Below are 20473 nucleotides of genomic sequence, written 5' to 3' on the forward strand. Positions count from 1 at the left end.
CAGCCCGGCCCCGCCCCGCGGTGCCGCTCCCCGTGCGGGCCATGTCCCCTCACGGCCGCGGGCGCGGCCCCTTTAAGAGGAGGCGCCCCCTTTGAGAGCAGCCCCGGCCGGGCAGCAGGCGGCCTGCGCGAGTGGCGCCCCGTGTGACGTCACTGCACGGCGCCGGCGGGGCCGCGCTGCCGCCATGGCCGACATGGCGGATCTGTTCGGCAGCGACGCGGACTCGGAGCCGGAGCACAAAGGTGAGGGCGGCTTCTCGCGCTCTCTCCCTCCCTCCCTCCCTCCGCCCGGGTGCCCCCGCCGCGGGCTGCGCCGCCTGCCCCGCCTCTGCCGCGGCCCCCGAGCGCGGGGGCAGGGATGGAGGGAGGGAGCGGCGCGGAGCCGCGGGCCGGGCTCCGGTGCCTGCAGGGAAGGTTGTTCCGCCGCAGCCGAGTTCTGAAACAATGGAACATCTGGTTTACGTCCCTGACGTTTAAATAATTCTCGTACGCGTTCCTGTAAATTACTTTTCAAGGCAGGTGTCCTTTTATTTTCCTGTTGGAAACCTCGTTTACCAGCCTCGGCAGTGAGGAGTAGTTCCATTGTCATAAACCTCCCTGGGCAGATGACTTGGATTAAATGCAGAGTGACAATTTTGGATTTGTAGGATCTTAAAAGCCGCGTCTATATAGTTACTTGTTCAAGCCCTCACTATTTCAGTTGTTACCTTCCTTTGTGTAATTCTTTATTCCATCTACAGTTTTAGAATCTTAGATCACAGCTTGTGGTTTGAAACTTTTTTGGCCATCAATCATTTTCCATTGTGTCTTTTGGCTGTGCTTTTATTAGCAGCCATTTTATTTCCCTATTCTCGCTAACTCTGTTTATCTTGCTGGCCGTTCTCTGTAGGTTCGGTTGTGTGTTTGGGGTTTTTGTTAAAGCAGTGCACACACATCCTCAGAGGGGCATCCTGACTGCTGAAGAGTGGTGTTTGTTTTGCAGACTCCGATTCCGGCTCGGATTCCGATTCTGAGCAGGAGAATGCCGGCTCTGGGAGCAACGCCTCCGGCAGCGACAGCGACCAGGACGACGACAGGGAGGCGGTAAAACCCAGCAACAAGGAGCTGTTCGGGGATGACAGCGAGGACGAAGGGGCATCCCACCACTCAGGGAGTGACAACCACTCCGAGAGATCCTACAACCGCTCCGAGGGCTCGGGGCACGAGGACAACGAGCAGTCGGACGGGGAGCAGCACAGCGCGTCCGAGGCCGCGCACGACGACGACGAGCACGGCTCTGAGGAGGGCAGCCATCGCTCCGAGGGAGACGGCTCCGAGAAAGCACACTCCGAGGACGAGAAGTGGGGCAAGGAGGACAAAAGCGATCAGTCGGATGATGAGGAGAGGCAGCAGAACTCTGACGATGAGGAGAGACAGCAGAACTCTGACGATGAGGAGAAGGTGCAGAACTCGGATGAAGATGAAAGGCCACAGGTGTCTGATGATGAGGAAAGACTGCAGAACTCAGATGAAGAGAAAATGCAGAACTCTGATGATGAGGAAAGGCCACAGGCCTCAGATGAGGAGAAGATGCAGAACTCTGACGATGATGAAAGGGCCCAGCGGTCTGAGGAGGAGAAAATGCAGAACTCTGATGATGAGGAAAGGGCCCAGCACTCTGATGAGGAGGAGCAAGAGCACAAATCTGGTAGGAATGAATACAGAAATAATGATTTGCTGCTGTTTTGGTCTCTCTTTATTTATATCTCTCTTTTTCTTCACATTGGCCTGAAAAGATAGAAACTTCAATGTAAGGGCATTGATTTCATAGTTTTTAACTGTAGTCATCTTTGCAGTTATTTTTGATGCAGCACTTTCAGAGCTTATTAATGGAGAGGAATTTTTAAATTTGTGGATGAAAATTTTTACTTTGCTGAGAATAACTCTGCTCCTTAGTAGAGTCTGCAAGGGGCAGTGACAGCGAGGATGAGGTTCTGCGAATGAAGAGGAAGAAACCAATTGCATCAGATTCAGAAGCAGAGAGTGACACAGAGGGGCAGAAAGGTAAATGCTGAGGGGGTTTGTGGGGTTTTGGGTCCTTTCATCCTCCTCTTGAGCCTGCCATTCATCAGCTACAGGCCTTGATAGAATTGGTAGTGTTTGCTGCACAGTGCCATGGAAATAACCAAACAGACATCAGGAATTCTGTGTGGGATGCACATGCTGATCCTCTCCACATAGCTCTGTCAAGTTTTCTCTTCCACAAATATTCTTTCATCCATTGTTACTGAAAGATATGAAAAATGGTTCCTGTAATCAGAGCAGAGAACCTGTACTATGATTTGTGGTGATTTAGCTGGCTGAGGAAGAGGTGCTTATTTTCTGAGAAGTAAAACCTCCAAAATGCATAATGAAAGTTCTTTACTTCTGTTCAGTTACTTGAATAAGGATTATCTTATACTCTTCTGTTGCCAACTTGATTTCCTTATTTGATAAATAAATCTTGCATTAGAGCTGCGTGTGCATATATATGTGTGGTTTAAAATTGTAATTTTTCTGCTGAAGAGCATGCAGATGTCATGGACCTGTTTGGAGGTGCTGATGACATTTCCTCGGGGAGTGATGGAGAAGACAAGCCACCAACCCCAGGACAGCCCATTGTGAGTAGATTTGACCTTTGAGACAGTTAACATGCCATTGCACTCTGAAATGCAGAACACCAATTGAATTGGGTAATATTCTAGTGAAAAAAAAGGAGTTGTGGCGTTTAGTAGCATTGCAGATAATTTTGTCCCAGCTGGAAGAATTATTAAAATTTTATACATTACAATATCAGATTTAATCTGCCTTCTCCCATCCCTGCTTCACTTTTTGAACTCTAAAAAAATTTTTAAAATAGTTTGATTGCCACCAAATAAAATACAAAGCCGTAGCTGTCTTTGGTACCTTATTGCAGCAATTTGGGAAAATACTTTTGGTTTTATGATAATTTTTCATCTTTTATTGATAATAGATAAAAATAACTTCTTTAATCTGGTAGAAAGTATCCCCCAGTCTCCAGTGCTCAGCCAACTCTGTTGGCTCCTTTGCTGTTTTTTATTGTCTTTGGTCTCTTGAGTTTGCACTGGTGCTTGAAGTCACTTAAAGTGCCACATGACAATGCTGAGTTGAATTCCTTTCAATGAAAATGCCTGAATTCTTTTATCCAAATCTTCCTGACCTCTCTGTGCCTATGAATGACTTTTCTTTAAGCAAAATGTAATTACTAGAGCACCAGTAGCCAGATAGATTTTTTCACTTATTCTCCTGTTCTTTTTTTTAGGATGAGAATGGGCTGAGTCAAGAGCAGCAGGAAGAAGAGCCTATTCCAGAGACCAGAATAGAAGTAGAAATACCAAAAGTAAACACAGACTTGGGTAATGATTTGTATTTTGTGAAGCTGCCCAACTTCCTCAGTGTGGAACCCAGGTAATTGCACATTAAATACAGGATTGATAAAGTCTTTTAGTGTTTTTGTTTAGTATGTGTTTACCCTATTTAAAGTTGTTGACATTAAGATGCAATTTTTGGTTGTGATTAGTTAATAATAATGGCAGTTGTTTTCTAATCAGCTAATTTTATTATGAAGGTAGGTTTCAGCTTGATGAATAACTTACTGTCTGTAAAAACCAGACAAAAATGTGGTTTAATTGAAAGCACATGCTATCAGTTGAATTGTAAGCATAAGTTTAGGCTCTCAGAGATGTGAAAGGTGAATGCACTGACCCTTATGCAATTTCCAGTGATTAAAAACATAATTTTGAATTTCAGAATAAGGCCTTTTTTATTCCTGTATGTTAAATGTTCTATTTATGAAGAGGCTGGTTACTTGGATTAATTTTCTTGGAAGGATAATGTGTTGTAAAATTTGTTGCAGACCTTTTGATCCCCAGTATTATGAAGATGAATTTGAAGATGAGGAGATGCTTGATGAAGAAGGTAGAACTAGGTTAAAACTCAAGGTATAGTATTAATTTTCCTTTGTCTTTTACACTCACCTAGGCACTTTCCTTCATAGTCTATTTCACATATTTTGGAATGATGTTTGGAGTTTTCAGATTATGCACTGAGCAAAGTTGATCTATTGTCATAAATTTTTAAAAAGGTTGATAGCTGCATTTCACTTACAAAAGCAATGATTTTCACCTTTATTGCTTTGCATTGTGCCACAAATTATCAAGCCTTTCTAACTGAAATTCTTGACCTATATAGAGTGTATTTTACTACAGTAATCCTTAGCAGCTAGAAAAACTGTTTTGTTTTTTCCCCTACAGGTAGAAAACACAATACGATGGCGGATGCGACGAGATGAGGAAGGGAATGAGATCAGAGAAAGTAATGCAAGGATAGTTAAATGGTCAGATGGAAGGTTAGTTTGCACCCTTTGTTACTGAAGTAATGCAGTTCTTCTTGCACTGACATGCAAAATTGGAAGGTCAGCAAACTCTGACATCAGTTCTGCACAGTACAAATTATTTTAGTCTCAGTGCTTTGAAAGGTTTATGCTCTGTATAGTTTAGGTTGAAATATAATTATTGGCTAGATATAAAAAGGAAACATGAATGCTTTCTCCATTTAGAAATGAGGCAAAAAAATAGACTGCAGTGGCTTTATCAAGTAACTGATGTGGGAATCTCTTTTAAGCATGTCCCTCCACTTGGGCAATGAGGTCTTTGACGTGTACAAGGCACCGCTACAAGGGGACCACAATCATTTGTTCATCAGACAAGGGACAGGCCTACAAGGACAGGCTGTGTTCAAGACCAAGTTAACCTTCAGGTAAACTGCTGTTCCATATCAAATGTTGATACTGTTTTTGCAATTAAGTGTTGTTAATAGTATATAAAGATTAGATATACCAGTTTGTAAAGCTTCAGAGCTTTACTGGTTAGTAAGAATGTGCTGTTTTCCAAACTCAGTTTTTCAGTAAGATTTATCCTACATTAGGTGTTTAAGTTGGGAATGTTACTGTGCCGTCTCCTGCAGGCTACACACAAGTGTTTTGTATACATGTTTTAATTTTCATTTTTGCATGTAGGTCCTCATTTGAGTCAGAAAAAATATTACTATTCCCTGAAATTAATATTTTGTCTGAGGTACAATTACTATCAAGATGGCAATTGCTTCTTGAGATATTGATGTGAACTGTGAGGAGGATATATCTTTAGGTAATAAGGGTCAAAGGTTGTAGGATTCTAGCATCATTAAGGGTAAAAAAGGCCTTAGAGACATTGAGTTCAACTGTTAATGGCTGGACTGTGATTTTACTGAGAGACGACTTGCTGTCTCCAGTTGCTATTACAGTACACATAAATCCTTTTTGAAAAAGGTTGATGCTTTACTTTTGTGCAGATGAATCTCTGAATTCTCAAGTGCTGGTCCTACCATTGTCTTTTGAGAATGGATATATTCCTTAAAGAAGTTTTTAACCCCTAGCAATTTTTTACCAGGCCACACTCTACAGACAGTGCCACTCACAGGAAGATGACTCTGTCTCTGGCAGACAGATGTTCAAAGACCCAGAAAATTCGTATTTTGCCAATGGCAGGCCGTGATCCGGAGTCTCAGCGCACAGAAATGATCAAGGTATTGTGGCATGGTGATCTGCTGGTTTAATCTTAATTAACACAACTGTAATAGAGTTGTGAATTTTGAATATTTTTGGATGTTTTATGATTCATGAAAAACAGTAATGTTTTGGTGTTTTAAGCAAGAATTCCAAGCCATGAGTGTGGCTTCCTTAACCTGGCAGATGACAAAACGAGAATATTTGCAGCCTTTACCTGCTGTGTAAAAAGCTACAGTAGGATATGAAAACAATGATGCTACAGGTGCTCTTGAGGTGGTTTGGGGTTTTTTATCCCTGAGTTCATTGCTTGTGTGCTTGGGCAGAAAGAAGAGGAGAGGCTGAGGGCTTCCATCCGCAGGGAGTCGCAGCAGCGGCGCATGCGGGAGAAGCAGCACCAGCGGGGGCTGAGCGCCAGCTACCTGGAGCCCGACCGCTACGACGAGGAGGACGAGGGGGATGATGCAATCAGTCTGGCAGCTATCAAAAACAGATACAAGGGTGGCATCAGAGGTAATCATAAACCTTAACAGCATGTCGTTAAGGCCTGTGTGATTCAGGCAGGGTAATTGCACAGGACAGCCTTGGTGAGATAGGATTTTGCCAGTTCATTCAGTATGTGAAGAGATGTTAATTCAGTTTGTATAAGTTTATTTTGTTTACTCTGGACTTAGCTTCAGCAAACATTTCGTGGCACTAAATATAAGACATTTTTAATATTCTGTCTTCCACACCAGTTTCAGATAAACATATTTGGCTTTTTATATTTTTCTGGAATGTGCAGAGGAACGTGCTAGAATCTACTCTTCTGACAGTGACGAAGGCTCAGATGAAGATAAAACCCAAAGACTACTCAAGGCTAAGAAACTTAATAGTGATGAGGTAAGAGAAGGACTTTGTTCTTAAGCTGCTCATTTTTAATGAGGAACATTTCCTTCACTAAATCTAGTGTTTAAACTTGGGACTTCTGTGGTTTCATTTACACCATGATGAATGATTTGACTTGGCATGCTTTCCATGGTAATTAATCACCAATTTCTTATGCACTGCATTAGTTCACAGACCTGAGTGATTCCCAAAGGAGGACACTATTGTTATTGCTGATTTAAAGATGGAAAAATTTATGCAGTTATGTAAAATGAATATACCAAAATTATTCAAGGAGTAATATTGGAGTCCTAGTGCAGTGTTACCTAAGTTACGTGGTCCTCTCCTGTTTATTATGGAAATAGTGGAAGCATTTTCACATAATATTTCTGCTCTTTTCAAATAGAAGAGTTAAAAAAACTGAGTTAAAAAGACCTCTTGTCTATTGCTAAACATACATTTTCCATCACCCAGGATTGTCTGAAACATTGGGCCCTGATCATATTAACTGTTAGCTACAGCAGTAGTGCTGTTTCCTAATCTAAAATGGTGTTTTATTGGTTTGTAATTTATGACTGCTGGGTCTTTATTAAATGAGTTTTTGTGAACATTGCATTTGAGGTTTAGTTCAAGTCTGTCACTGATGATACAGCCCTGCAGTGTTACACAAGGAGTAAGCTGCTCTCATTTTCATTTCTGTACTGTGTTTCCTGTAAAGTCCCTGGGAGGCCTCACTCCCCAGCCCCTTGGGTGTTTTCTGTGTGCTGAATGCAGGTTCTGGGTGCTCTTACAGAGCCAGCTGAGTTACTTGCACTAACTGGCATTGTAATGTCAAGTGGAAATAGTAAAAATTAGTTTAGTCTTCTGAAGACATAGACTTCTGGCTTTTTATTTTACGTCAGAAAAATGTAATATATCAGAGAATATAACAGCCATAGTAAGCCATGTAGACAAAACTGTAATTTTGTGGACCCTGTGAGCATTTGTTGGTAGAAATTGAATTGTTTATTTTTAAGACTCTTACTAGATGTGTTAGTTCATGATACAGCAATGTGAGGACTTGTCAGTTCCCTTCTCTCAGAAGAAAAGGTCTAATCAGCAGCATTTCTCTGCAGCTTGAGGAGCAGCAGCCTCCATTTTAGAGTGTCTGGAAGGTAATGCTCCTCTGGGGCCTCGGAGTGGAGCTGCAGTGCCACAGAAAGCCCAGCGGTGCTCCAGCTCCTGTGCTCAGTGCCCACAGGGGGAGTGTGTGCTCAGTGCATACCCACGCGCGGGGAGCTCTGGCTTCCTCGTACACTCCCTTGCTTTCACCTGCTGCCAGTCAGCAGCACAGCACAAATCTTGGTGCTGATAGCAATTTGTTACCATTACTGCAAGTGTCAGTCTGTTATTAATAATGTAGTTTATCACCACACAGCAAGTAGTTTCACTGTTGCTGCAGTTAATGGGGATATTCTGCTGTGCAGGAAGATGACTCACTGAACAACAGCCCAGCTAGATTACAAGAGAATGTTTGTTCTGAGGAAGAAGTTATCACTGAGATTTCCACCCCTGTTAATTTCTGTTTTCCCTGCTTAAAATTCCTTCATAACTGCGATTCTCCCGGTACTGAACACCCTCATATAGAATCAAATACTCTGGATAAATAATTGATCCTTGGAGTTCTGAAACACTATAGTTCTAGAACTCAGTCTTTCCTCCTTAAAATCCAAGCAAGTTGCTTAAAAAAAAAATAAATGAAAAACCAAACCCACGCTTCCAAAACCAGCAAATGGAAAAAGGGATGAGGTTACTTAGGCCTGAGAGTATTTTTAAAGATACACTTCTTTTTCAACAATAGTTGAGTTACCACTTGTTCCTCATGTCACTGTGGATGAGTTTTGCATGAACAACTTGTGATTTGAAATGTTGTTTGGAAGGATGATTCAAACTGAGCTGGTGGAAATGTACATGGAGCAAAAATCAACCTTTTGGCTCCATGACCTAAAAACTGAAGATCAGCCCTATAAAAGTCTTTATGGTATTGCTTGTAAGCAGGTAATTACCTCAGTGATTTGAGTTCCTTTGACCAGCTCTTTGCAGCCTCACAAACTATAAACTGTTACATTTCTTGGACTGTTGATTCTGAGTGCCAGTGACTCCTCCTGATTTTTTTTCTTTATGCCAGAGAGCAGTTAGTTTAGTTTTGTCTTTCTGATGAGCAAAATGCCTGCCCACTTCCTGAATTCCTTCTTTGCTTCAGTAGCTCTGATTCAGATTATATAGGTATAAATAGTTTTCAGCAAAGCTGCAGGGGCTGCCTGCAGGGAATGTGTCTGTGTGCTGGAGAATCACTCCAGCACATGAGGGCTACTGGCAGTGCCCTCACATGCTGTAAATGCAGAGAATGCAGAGAGAGGCTCTGTGCATGCCCTGCTCAGGCAGAGCAGGTGTGGATGCAGGGCCAGCAAGGGGATGGACCCTCCTGGTCTGGGGTGTGACACTTGGAGCAGCCACTCAGTGCTGAGGGTAAGGACTGGCACAGAACCAGCCCTGCTTCATGTAGCACAGAATGGAAAAACTAGAGCTAGGAATTCTGCTTTCCTTACAAGAAAGACTTTGAGGTGGTGGTTTATTTTTGTCCTTTTTTTGCCTTTAGGAAGGTGAACCTTCTGGAAAGAGAAAAGCAGATGATGATGATAAAGCAAGTAAGAAGCCTAAGAAATACGTGATCAGTGATGAAGAGGAGGAGGATGATGATTAATATTAAGGAAGTGCAGCAGTTGATTTTTTTTGTTGTTGTTTTTTCTATATATATGTTTATATATATTGTACAGTTCTGTTAGAGCACAGATGTAAGTAACCATAAGGGGCTTATTTTGATAAAGGAAAATTCCTAAGTCTGCATTTCTGGTGTGAATAAAGTTTTTTTGACTTCCTTTGACTCTTGAGAGTTTTGTCTCATTGCAGCAAATGTTGCACCAGGGATCATCACAGTGCTGATTTTAATCTTGCACAGTGCATTTGAGTTTTGAGAACTGTAGTAGCTGGTTACCAAGTAAATTGGTCATTAACTTAGTGAGTTCATTAGGAGAAGCCATGCTAATCTCTGTGGAATGCTTCAATGAGAAGTTTGCCCAACAAGGGTATGATGCTAGAGCTTGCTAAGAACACACAGTGGTACAGTACAACTCTGTTTCTTCCCTAGATATTCCTTATTTCCTGTTTACTGGACAGTACATTGCTATGCTGGTATAATTTGCTGACTGAAAATATTTCTTGCCATGTTTGAGTAAATCATTTTAACTGCATGAACTTCACAGTTAACTGGTCACATAAGGCATTTATTTTTCATGCATTCAAGTCCAGAATGAATATCTGCATCTTGCCAGAGTAGTAATAATAATAATAACAACAATAATAATAGTCATGTGCTAGTGATATAAATGTCAGAGTAAAAGCACTTGTTTCAACAAAACTGACATTTCTGCCAGCAGAGCTGGAAGTCTCCTTTAAAAGGTGAAATGAATTACAGTGCAAAAAATGCAACATGACAATTGTGTCTCAGAATCCCATGTAATTCTTATGGTGCCATTTCCTCTTGTTCTGGTAGGTTTTATAAATGGTTTTGTTTAACTGGGACGTCACTGGAGGAGAATGTTCTAGACAGAACCATTGCTGTGTTTACACTTTGTTTAAACACCTTATTTCACAATATAATACCAGCTGTAAAAGAGTAGAAGAAATAGCTGAACTTCTCCACTCTTTCTTTCAGAGATGAAACAGCATGTGCAGTTTTTCTCACTGATGAGAGAGCATTTATATGTTATCTGTGCTGCTCTTTTGGCTGATTTCTCACATAGTCCTGCAGGCCTGAATGTGATTTGAAGTTGAGAAAGCAGAAGTAGCTGACCTCCCCTACAAATAAGTAGGGGAGTGGTGCTGTGCAGTTTACGATGTGGATTTGTGTTACATAAGCTGAAATAAAGTAGCTGGTAGTTATTGAAGACTGATCCCCATCTCTCTCCTGCCAAACTGAATTTGGCTTTTTTTCTAAAACAGAAGGGAGAAAGTGCCTCAGTGAGCGTTCTGTTTGTGTCATTCCCTGGCTCTTTGAGCTTTCAACCTGGACATCTTACTTTTCTCACCTTTAGCTAGGATAGTTGTTTTCCACAATACTCTGCCTCCATTCCTGTCTGGAAGGCACAGGAGTGTTCTGGCTGCAGAGCACAGAGCTGTGCATGTGTTAGTGTATTCTGCTGAGCAGCTGACTGCAGTGCAGACTGCGAGTAAGAAAAGGTGAAAAATTTCATCTTGGAAGTCTGAGTGCCTGAGAAACTCTTCTTTTTTTATACTTAAATACTCATCTGAGAGTTTCTGTGCCCCTTTAATGTGCAGATAAAGTCCCCAGCTGCTGGAATTTTGACCCTGTAATCCTCTTAGTTTAGACCTCTGCTGGGAGAGTGGTTCCTTACATGAGGTTACCTGCTCTCCACTGGTAACCTCCTCAGGAAGGAGCCAGCTGTTTAGGAAGGGACTCATTCTATATGGATGTGACATGCTGTAGTTTCACATAAAAGCCTCCCAGATACCTCTGAAACAACAAATTTGGCATATGGAAACACAGCATCATTTCACTGGTAATGTGTTTACTTTTATAACAGTTTAATGGAAATGCTGGCTATTTTTATTTTTACTACACTCCTAAGAGTGAAAATGTTTTAATCACTTTCGTAAGTTTGATGCTGACTAAGCCTTTACTAAGTAAGTGGTCCACTTTAGCTTCCAAAAATGAGGCTTTTTGTGGATTACAAAGATGAAAAGAAGTCATTTTTTACACTGTCGTCTTTTGTAAATTGCTCTTTTAAAGTCTTATTTAAATGTGGACTTGAAGAAAGTGTTTTCTCAGCTTAAATTGGTTTAACAATCATCTTGTAATTAAAGTCACTTGAATGAACTTAGCCTTATCCCCAGTGTTATTTCAGTTGTGGGTCTAATGTATGGTTTCATTTAACTCGAAGACAGCTTTTGCTCTCCCTTTTCCCAGCCTCCCAGTCTGCCTGTTGATGGAATGAGGTTCATAAAGCCTGTTTTAGTGCCTGGTGAGTACTTGTGGTGGCTGGGTAAAGGATTCAGGTGTGCTGCAGGGTGTCAAGAGAGCTCAGCCCTGACCTCTCCCTGCCTGAGTGGGCACTGCTGTGGAAGCAAAATATCCCTGCAAGGTAGGAGGGGGGCAGACTCCCTGAGGAAATGAGTTTTCTCCTTCCTAAGTAGGATGTGCAAATGAAGCTTTCTTGGGAAGAAAGACAAGTATCTCCAGTGGAAAGTACAGGAATTTATTACTGGATGTTCTGTAAAGTTATCAGCACAAAATGCTCTTTATTTCACCACTCCGTGCAGTGTGCAGTTACAGGCTGTGCCTGCTCTGTCTGTGTCATTTCAGGTCTGCACCGAAACCTTTCCAGAAATTTGCCAAACAAGCCAGGAAGCAGCAGCACAGCTGCACAGGGCAGGTTGGAGTAGGGCCTGGCAGAGCCCAGGGCTGTCACAGGGAGCAAGCCCTGGCACTGGCATGTCCTGGGAGTTTGTGCAGCCTTCAGGTCAGGGAAGAGCAGCCCATAGGCCTTGCTACCCACTGACCCAAAGTATTCCATCATGGAATTACATCTTCAAATAAACCCAAGGGCACTTCCTCCTCTTGCAGTGATGAATAGCGGGAATATATAAGGAATATGTTGACTTTTATCTTGACAGGCAACTAATTTGATCTGGCTGCCCTTACTGTAGACATGCTGGGTAGGATGTTGCTGTGAATAAAAGTGGTTGCTGGGTATTAAAATAGCCACATCTAATTTTAAATATCCTTAATTCCAGTAGGATGAAAAATAGATGGGGCAGGGGAATGAATATTCAAGATATCAGGTGTTGTCCTGCAGTGACTGAATGAGCTCCAGAGTTTTCTGCAGCTCTAACCCTGTTCTTATCACAGAGGTAACATCTGTGCATCTGTTTAGGTTATTTATGGTGCTTGTCTGGTTGATAATTAGGTTTGTGTCTGCTGTGACTGGTTAGGTAATGTTTTCCCAGGATCTCCACTTGCAAACGGCTGGGTTTGTTTTAGAGTTACAGCGCTGTGGGGAGCTCCTTCAGCAGGGCTCCTTCCTGCCTCAGCTCACATCAGGTGCTGCACACAGCCGGCTCAGCCCTCTGCGCTCTGCTCTCCCATCTCCTCAGGGGCTGCGGTTTCTTCTGGAAGCAGTGGGTTCAAAGCTGCCCTGGGTGGAGGCTTTTCTGTTGTGAGCTGAGTGACTGATGTGCTGTTTTCACAGTAGTGTCAGGACACGAGGAATTAAGAGCACAGATGTGGAAGTTTCACACCTGAGCCCTTGTTGAGACCCTTGTTGGCACTGAGCTCTGGGAAGCTCCTCAGAACAGGTCCTTGCTTCAGAAGGCTGATTTATTATTTTATGATATATAAAATATTAAAAGAAAATGATATATTAAAACTATACTAAAAGAATAGAAGAAAGGATTTCATCAGAAAGCTAGAAAAGAAAGAAAAAGAATGATAATAAAATCTTGTGACTGCTCACAGCCTCGACACAGGTGGCTGTCACTGGTCATCAAGTAAAAACAATTTCACATGCTGGGTAAACAGTTCCCTAAATCACATTCTAAAGCAGCCAAACATGGAGAAACTGAAGCTTTGCAGCTTCTCAGAAGAAAAAATCCTAACAAAAAGATTTTTCATAAAATATGTCCATGACATGTGAGTGAGTCAAAATTCATTCCCTCATAAGGAGGGATTGGATTTTATGAATACCATTCCCAGGTTTTTTTCACATATATCAATATATATATACATACATATCTTTATATATATATATATATATATATATATATATATATATATGCAATGTGTATTTTCCACATCTCATGTCTCTCATGGTCAAAACTTCCTTTAAATCTACAGATGAAAATACATACTGGACATGATTGCAAAGTGACCACATTTAAACTGAGAACATTTCACTAATCTGTGGATATGTTACCCTTTTGCAAATCCTGTTTGATCTCTCAGAAATAAATAGGATTATTCTGGCTCTCAGACTTTCTCAAACACTGAACTTGAGTAGCTGCTGGCATACAGCAGGCAGCACCACATATGTGGTTTTCTGTTGAAGATTTATTCCTACCACAGCACAAATTGCTAGATACTGGGGAAATAAATTTCTGAATGCTGCACTGCCAGTTTGAAACTTGAGTCACTTTGTAATTTAGCCCTTTGCTGGACATCAGGGCTGCTGTTTTCCTCAGTTATTTACTGCCTCTGCTCCTGTTTTTTCTCGGGACAGCTTTCCCTTCAGTTAGCCAGCAAAATTTTTTGAGTAAGGTGGATTATCTGAGATTTTTCAAGCCATTTAAATGTCCTTAATACATGTGCAGTGACATTTATTAGGGGCATTCTGGATTTCCTTGATGGGAATTACATAAATGTGCAAAGCATTGTGACTGCCGAGTGTTCTTACAAACACTTACACCTCTGCACAGGTCCCACACTGTGTAGAGCAGCATTTTAAAGTTTGATTTCTGGTCTTGCCAGAGATCCAGACTTGCTGGAAGGCTGGGAAGAGGCTTCTGCTGGAAAAGCAGATGAGCTCATGCTCATCTGTTAAGAATTGACGCTGTGGGTTGGCAAAGGTTGGGAGTGCTGACCTGGATGTTTGGGACAGTTCACAGTTTGGGTACAGCCCTGGGTATGACAGCACTTTACACCTGACACTTTCCTGCACAAAATACAATTCCCAGAGAAGCTGGAAGGAACCTTGTTTAGGGAAAGAAATTATTTTGAGTGTCATGGGCTCCTTTTGAGCCTCTCTTCACCTCTGTTTTTGTTTCCCTTCTTGCCTTCCTTTCACAATTTATTAAATCTCTTCAGGCTTCCCTGGGCCAGACAGGTTTCTGCTGTTACACAACATCATCCAAGGTGTGCTGGCAGATCAGCTCTGTTGCCAGGGGTCTGGGAATGACATCTCCAGCTTTTTGACACGGTCTAGTGTCACACTTGAGTGACACTTTGTGTATTGCATGCTGGTGTATTGCATGCTGTGGAGCTGAACTCAGGGCAAACTTTTATTTTTCCCAGCAGCCTGTTACTATAAAATTTTAAAAGAGTATATTGCCTTTCCAAAGTTATTAGAGATTTTAGGTAGATTGGCTCTTCAAAAGACTTTGATCTTGAACAAGCCCAGCTTTTAGCTTCTTCTTACACCACGTCATTTCCAAAACACAAAAAGCTTTAAGATTAAAGGAAACCTGAAATTAAATAGAGGGGGAAAGCCTTGTTTTGGAAGCAGGGAGGGGGCAGAACTCCCTGTGCAGGTGTTTGATCTCACAGAGGGGCTCTGCTGGGTGAAGGGTTGGTTTTCTGGGTCTGAATGAGCGTGCAGCTGCCTTCTGCAGCACCCAGGGCCAGAGCCTGCAGAGGGGCTGCAGCCAAGGCTCACACAGGCAGAATGTTATTCCTTGCACTTCAGAAAATGTGGCAATTAAAGAAGAGTGGGCTCACAAATAAAAAACAAAACCCAGGCATGCCCTGGCTTTCTCTAAACACCTAATTACCCAGAAGTACACAAGTTGTCTGCCAGAAGGATGTGTTTTTCAAGTCATTATTCCAGATGGTTCTTTCCAAGCCATATAAATATATGTGGTTTAAAACTGGCAACAAAACTGACTATAAAATAAACTGAAAATTTGCATTAAAGGAAAAAAAAAGGAAAAAGAGGAATACATACTAATGCAATTTAGGCTGGAAAAAAAAAAGTCTGTGTTCAGCAAGGAAGGTGTGAGGTCTGTGCCTGTGCCCTGAGCTGGGGCAGGGAGTGGAGCAGCCCCAGGCAGCTCCTGCTGGGCCCTGCTGGGTCAGGAGCTGCTGCAGGAGCCCGTGCAGCTCCAGCAGTGCCTGCCTCCAGCACTCACAGCTCCATCCCTCACCCCAGGCTCTGCTCACCTGTGCTGCTGCTCCTGCAGCCAGGGCTGCGCTCCTGCTCTGCTTTGGCTGCTGCCTGAGCTGTGGCGTGCTCAGCCTTTCTCAGGCTAGGTGTAATTCTATTCTGCTCCTTTATGGGAAGGGTCCTGTGACCCTTCCCATAGCTGGGTTTGGCTTTGGGCCATGGTGTGGCATGGCAGCTTGCCTTACAAACCCTGTAAAGGTTTACAAAGCAGGAAAATGTGTGCTGAGATGTAGAGAGTAGCAAATCTCTAGAGCCAGAACTCTGCAGTACTGAGTGCCTTGGTCACTGGGTTCTTGGCACAAAACACCAGTGGGTTTAAGTTCATAGAAAAATGGGTTTGCACATGGACCTCTGTCCTCTGAGACAGGGTAAACTCGAGTAAGCTTTTCTGACAGATTTTAACCTGTGATTTCACAGTGCTGATTGTGCTGTTTAGCTGTCTCCAGTTTCCCAGAGGTTTTCTGAGCTCACCTTTTGCTATGGCTTCAATCTGGACATTTTCTGTTTTGTAAACAAGGCAGGGCTGCAATTTACACAGCTGCTTTTTGAGCATTTCCTAAATGTGGTGGCATCTCTGTCGTTCAGTTGTGGACCACCAAGCACTTGTCAGCTCCCATTTGCTCAGAGCCCTGGGTTATTCCTCCTTCTGGAAGAAAAAAAGGCACCTTTAGGCCTTACAACTGGAAGTTCTGTTGTCTGTCTCTGTGTGGGGAGTCTGTTTTGTGAAGATGAAGGAAGGCTGCACATTGCATGAGGTCATTTGGAGGTGGAAGATGAAATATCCTTGTGCTTTAGTGACCTTGATAATGCACTGGCAGAGCTTTGATGTGCAAAGCTGAGATTGCTGCTTTGGGCCAGCTGTAACCAGTTCATGTTGCTGTTTGTCAGTTTGAGGGTTTCAGAAGGGAACAGGACAGATTAGGAGAGAGCAGCACAGGAAACTCTTGTCACTGGGCAGCTTTCTGGTTCTTGTGACTGGTTTCCATAGCAGGGAATAGGCAGCTTTGGTTAAACCTGTTACGTGTGACTCTGTTGTGCTCCAGAAGGATTCCTGCAGCACTGAGCAGTGTCAGACCTCCTGTGCCAGAGGGAGTGGGTGTTGTGCCAGGCTGTTTGTGCACAGAGGAGCTGCTCTGGCAGCTCAAGGGCAGCTGGCAGCTCTCCTGCCTCGTCATGTGTGCTGGCAGCAGCTCCTGGGCTGATTCACCTCCCCAAAATACCCTGCTGGGCCAGGCTGGGCTGCTGAGCCCCGTGCACCTCAGAGGGACCCAGGGGACACGGTGAGATCCCTTCTGCACTGCTGGGGCATTGCTCTGTGAGTGATGGGTGAGTGATGCAGTGACTGACTCTCACAATAATGGACAAATATCATGGATATGGGTTAAGAACAGTTTTATAGAGTTATAGTTATTATTGACTCTCACCATTAATGCACAAATATCATGGATATAGGTTAAGAACAGTTTTATAGAGTTATAGTTATTATTGACTCTCACCATTAATGCACAAATATCATGGATATAGGTTAAGAACAGTTTTATAGAGTTATAGTTATGATTGACTCTCACCATTAATGCACAAATATCATGGATATAGGTTAAGAAAAGTTTTATAATTTATAGTTATGACTGACTCTCACAATTAATGACAAATATCATGTAAATAGGTTAAGAAAAGTCCCTGAGTTAGTGAAGCCCCACTAAAGTCACTGGGAGCTCCAGGAGCAGGCAGCAGTGAGGTGAGGATGTTCCAGCCACATCTGCTGCCCAGGTGAGCTCACCCACACCTTGCTGCAGAGCCAGGCAGGACTTCACCACCCTGGAGAATGACCATCCCTAAGGAAGGTGGAACTCCAGTGAGAGCTTCACCCTGAGCACTGAAAATTCAGCAAATTGTCTGGAGAAGAAGGGTTTAAAAGTCACAAGGCAAGAGCCAGATGTCTCCTGAGGTTCCCTTGGTGTCACCACCCCTCACGTGCCCCACTGGAGTGGGAGTCACCAGCTCTCCAGCATGGCCTGTGTAGGGAGAGCAGTGGGAATGCAGCCTGTGGGAGTGTTCCATGTACCAGTGTTCCATGTACCAGAATGTGACTCAAGGTGCAGCTCAGTGAGTGCCATGTTTTCTTTAGCAACAAAACCTTCTGACAAAACAAGCCAAAGCCACTTGACAAAGCTGTTCCTGCTCCAGCAGCCTGGGATTTTCCTCTTGTCACTGACCTACCTGTGGGGACACGGTGTGAGTGGGAGTACTGAAATAGTCAGAGTTAAGTTTAAAACAAAAAAAAATCTTTTAGAACAAAGGGAAATTTGTTCCTGAACTGAGCTCCTTCTCTGGGGAGCTGCATGGTCCCTCAGCATCTGATAACATTGCAAAGCAGGTGGGAGCCCTGGCCCTGCAAGTGTGTCTGAGGAATCTGCCTCCACCCTGAAACCAGGGTGGGGAGAGGAGGAACTGTATTTTTGGCGCAGGTTACCTTGTGTATTTACATTTTCTGCTGGGATGAATTGCCTGTAATGGCCGAATATGAGTGATTTGGTTAATTTGGAGTTCTTTTCCTCATCTAGCCTCATGGTAGCTTGCAGTGCTGCACAGGGATGCAGATCTGAGGCTGTTTCAATATTGCTTGTTATTCAGTGTATCACACTCCTCCTGGCAGTGAAGCAGTGTGTAAATGTGTGTCACACTCTGTGCTGAGCCTTTGGGTTCATTGTCAGGGTAAATTTGCTGTTATTGGCTGAGCAGACTGGAGTGCCTCAGCATCCTCAGGGCAGTGGTGCTGGTGGAGCTGGGAAACTGCACCTGGGAATCCCATCCAGAAGGAGCTGTGGTGCCAGGGGGCATGGCTGAGGTGGGCAGGCTCAGCTGAGCCCCACGGTGCTTCACCAGGGCTGCAGGGATGCCCTGCTTGTCAGGGGGTGCTCTGGAGCTGCTGCTGCACTCCTCCTTTGCAGGAATCCCTGTCCCAGCCTGCAGAGAGGGATCCCTCTATGGGAATGAGTGTGGAACAAGGGCACTGCTCTGGCTGCTCACACAGCCCTGCATTAGGGTGTCCCTGCTCACACAGCCCTGCATGGGGGTGTCCCAGCTCACACAGCCCTGCATTAAGGTGTCCCAGCTCACACAGCCCTGCATGGGGGTGTCCCTGCTCACACAGCCCTGCATTAGGGTGTCCCAGCTCCCACAGCCCTGCATTAGGGTGTCCCAGCTCACACAGCCCTGCATTAGGGTGTCCCAGCTCACACAGCCCTGCATTAGGGTGTCCCAGCTCACACAGCCCTGCATTAGGGTGTCCCTGCTTGCACAGCCCTGCATTAGGGTGTCCCTGCTCACACAGCCCTGCATTAGGGTGTCCCAGCTCACACAGCCCTGCATTAGGGTGTCCCAGCTCCCACAGCCCTGGATTAGGGTGTCCCAGCTCACACAGCCCTGGATTCAGGTGTCCCTGCTCACAAAGCCCTGCATGGGGGTGTCCCAGCTCACACAGCCCTGCATTAGGGTGTCCCAGCTCCCACAGCCCTGGATTAGGGTGTCCCTGCTTGCACAGCCCTGCATTAGGGTGTCCCTGCCCCAAGAGCTGCCTGAGAGCCAGGTTTGGGAGGCACAGAGTGGAGGAGCACACCCTGCCAACGCTCAGTGTGCCACAGGCAGGGGGGCAGCTGTGCCCTCCCCAGTTTGGGGAAGGAAGGTTCTGGAAAGCTGGGCCACCTTCCCACAGCCCTCCTGCTGCACAGGTGTGCCAGGTGAGCTGGGTGGAGGCTCCTGGGTGGGATGTGGCACCTGTGGGAAAGCAGGCTGGAAAGGGAGCTGCTGTGAGTCTGTGGGGTGCAGGACAGGGTGTGAGGCACAGGCACCACTGCAGACACTCCAGCCGTGCTCCAGAGGGTATGCTGTCATTCTGACTTGCAGTTTACTACCAACATGCCACTCTGGCCAGGACTTCATTTTTCTTTTGTTTTAGTAGCTGAACAAACATTTTTCTCTCACAAAATGTACTACACTAGGCAGAAAGGAGTTACCCCTCTGGAGAGACACCAGTCTGGGCAGTGCCAGGTTTGCAGTACCATGGCAAAGGGTTTTGAGTAAGGTGGAACATGCTGCCTTCTCTGTCATCGAGCTCAGCAGTGAAGGGAGGATCCTCCAGGGCTGGAGAGTCCTGGATTGGTTCTGGGAAAGGCAAAGGGTTTTTAGTAAGGTGGAACATGCTGCCTTCACTGTCACCAAGCTCAGCAGTGACAGAGCAGCCCCCAGGTCCTGGATTGGTTCTAGGAAAGGCAGTGACGCTGCAGGGCCGGGCTGCCTCTCACAGGTGACTGAGCCCAGTGGGAAAAGGGGAAGCTGCAACTCGAGAAGGTCAGGTTGGGCTGCTCCTCTGCTTCCCCAAGCTCAGCCCACTCCGTGTCCCTGAAAGACCTAGGTAGAGCTAAAGTTAAGTCAGTCAGATAAATATTTAGAGTACAAATGTTGGAATACAATCCTCGAGGGGTCTGATTGCTCTCTCTGTACTCCAAAATGTACCAAAGGGGAAATAATAGTGCTATAAATAAAGTCCTGTTTAGCTGGGTCATTACCTTGGGGTGTTTCTGGTTCTTCTCTGGGGACTGGAGTTGCAGCAGTGAAAAAATTAGCAGGGAACTGAGAAACCAGGAGAGGGTGATCCCTTTGCCAATGATCCCTGGTTTGCAGGGCTCCTCAGCTATGCAGTGATTCATCATTACAGCAGCAATCAGGTTTAAAGTCCTTGTATGTGCAAGTCATGGCAGCAGCCAGGGCAGCCCTGGTACAGGCTGGTCAGACCATTCTGTTGCAGATTCTTTGGAGAAGCCTCACCCATCAGCTCTTTTGGGTCGTTTGTGGTGGGGTTTTTGTAGTTTCTTATTGCCTTGTATTAGAAAATAGAGCAGTGCACAAGATTCAGAAAAAAGTAGTAAATTTTTTAAATTTTATTTTTAAAATTTTAAAGTAATAATTTATTTTATTTTATTTATTTTTATTTTTTAAAAGTAATTAAATTTTTTAATAAAAGTGGTTTT

At 44.2% G+C, this 20473-nt stretch overlaps 1 protein-coding gene across 3 annotated transcripts; it reads left to right on the forward strand.

Annotated features, from left to right (window-relative positions):
• Positions 1-171: 171 nt before the first annotated feature.
• Positions 172-9373, forward strand: LEO1 (LEO1 homolog, Paf1/RNA polymerase II complex component). Of its 3 annotated transcripts, none has more exons than XM_059482112.1 (12): positions 172-242; positions 982-1686; positions 1935-2042; positions 2544-2638; positions 3301-3446; positions 3895-3979; positions 4292-4386; positions 4662-4796; positions 5468-5603; positions 5910-6096; positions 6368-6465; positions 9089-9373. In XM_059482112.1, exons 1-12 carry the CDS (start codon positions 185-187, stop codon positions 9191-9193), a joined length of 1953 nt encoding a protein of 650 aa, XP_059338095.1. In that variant the 5' UTR covers positions 172-184; the 3' UTR covers positions 9194-9373. The 3 variants fall into 3 exon arrangements, with proteins under 3 accessions (XP_059338095.1, XP_059338096.1, XP_059338097.1); XM_059482113.1 differs by having other exon boundaries at positions 1938-2042; XM_059482114.1 differs by lacking the exon at positions 4662-4796.
• The last annotated feature ends 11100 nt before the right edge of the window (positions 9374-20473 follow it).

The sequence above is a fragment of the Ammospiza nelsoni genome, chromosome 14 (assembly GCF_027579445.1).
Source record: "Ammospiza nelsoni isolate bAmmNel1 chromosome 14, bAmmNel1.pri, whole genome shotgun sequence".
NCBI lineage: Eukaryota > Metazoa > Chordata > Aves > Passeriformes > Passerellidae > Ammospiza > Ammospiza nelsoni.

Coding starts and splice junctions, on each gene's coding strand:
- LEO1 (XM_059482112.1), top strand. CDS start 185: ATGGCCGACATGGCGGATCTGTTCGGCAGCGACGCGGACTCGGAGCCG. Junction 2,043..2,543: donor TGACACAGAGGGGCAGAAAG/GTAAATGCTGAG, acceptor TTTCTGCTGAAG/AGCATGCAGATGTCATGGAC. Junction 6,097..6,367: donor ATACAAGGGTGGCATCAGAG/GTAATCATAAAC, acceptor TGGAATGTGCAG/AGGAACGTGCTAGAATCTAC.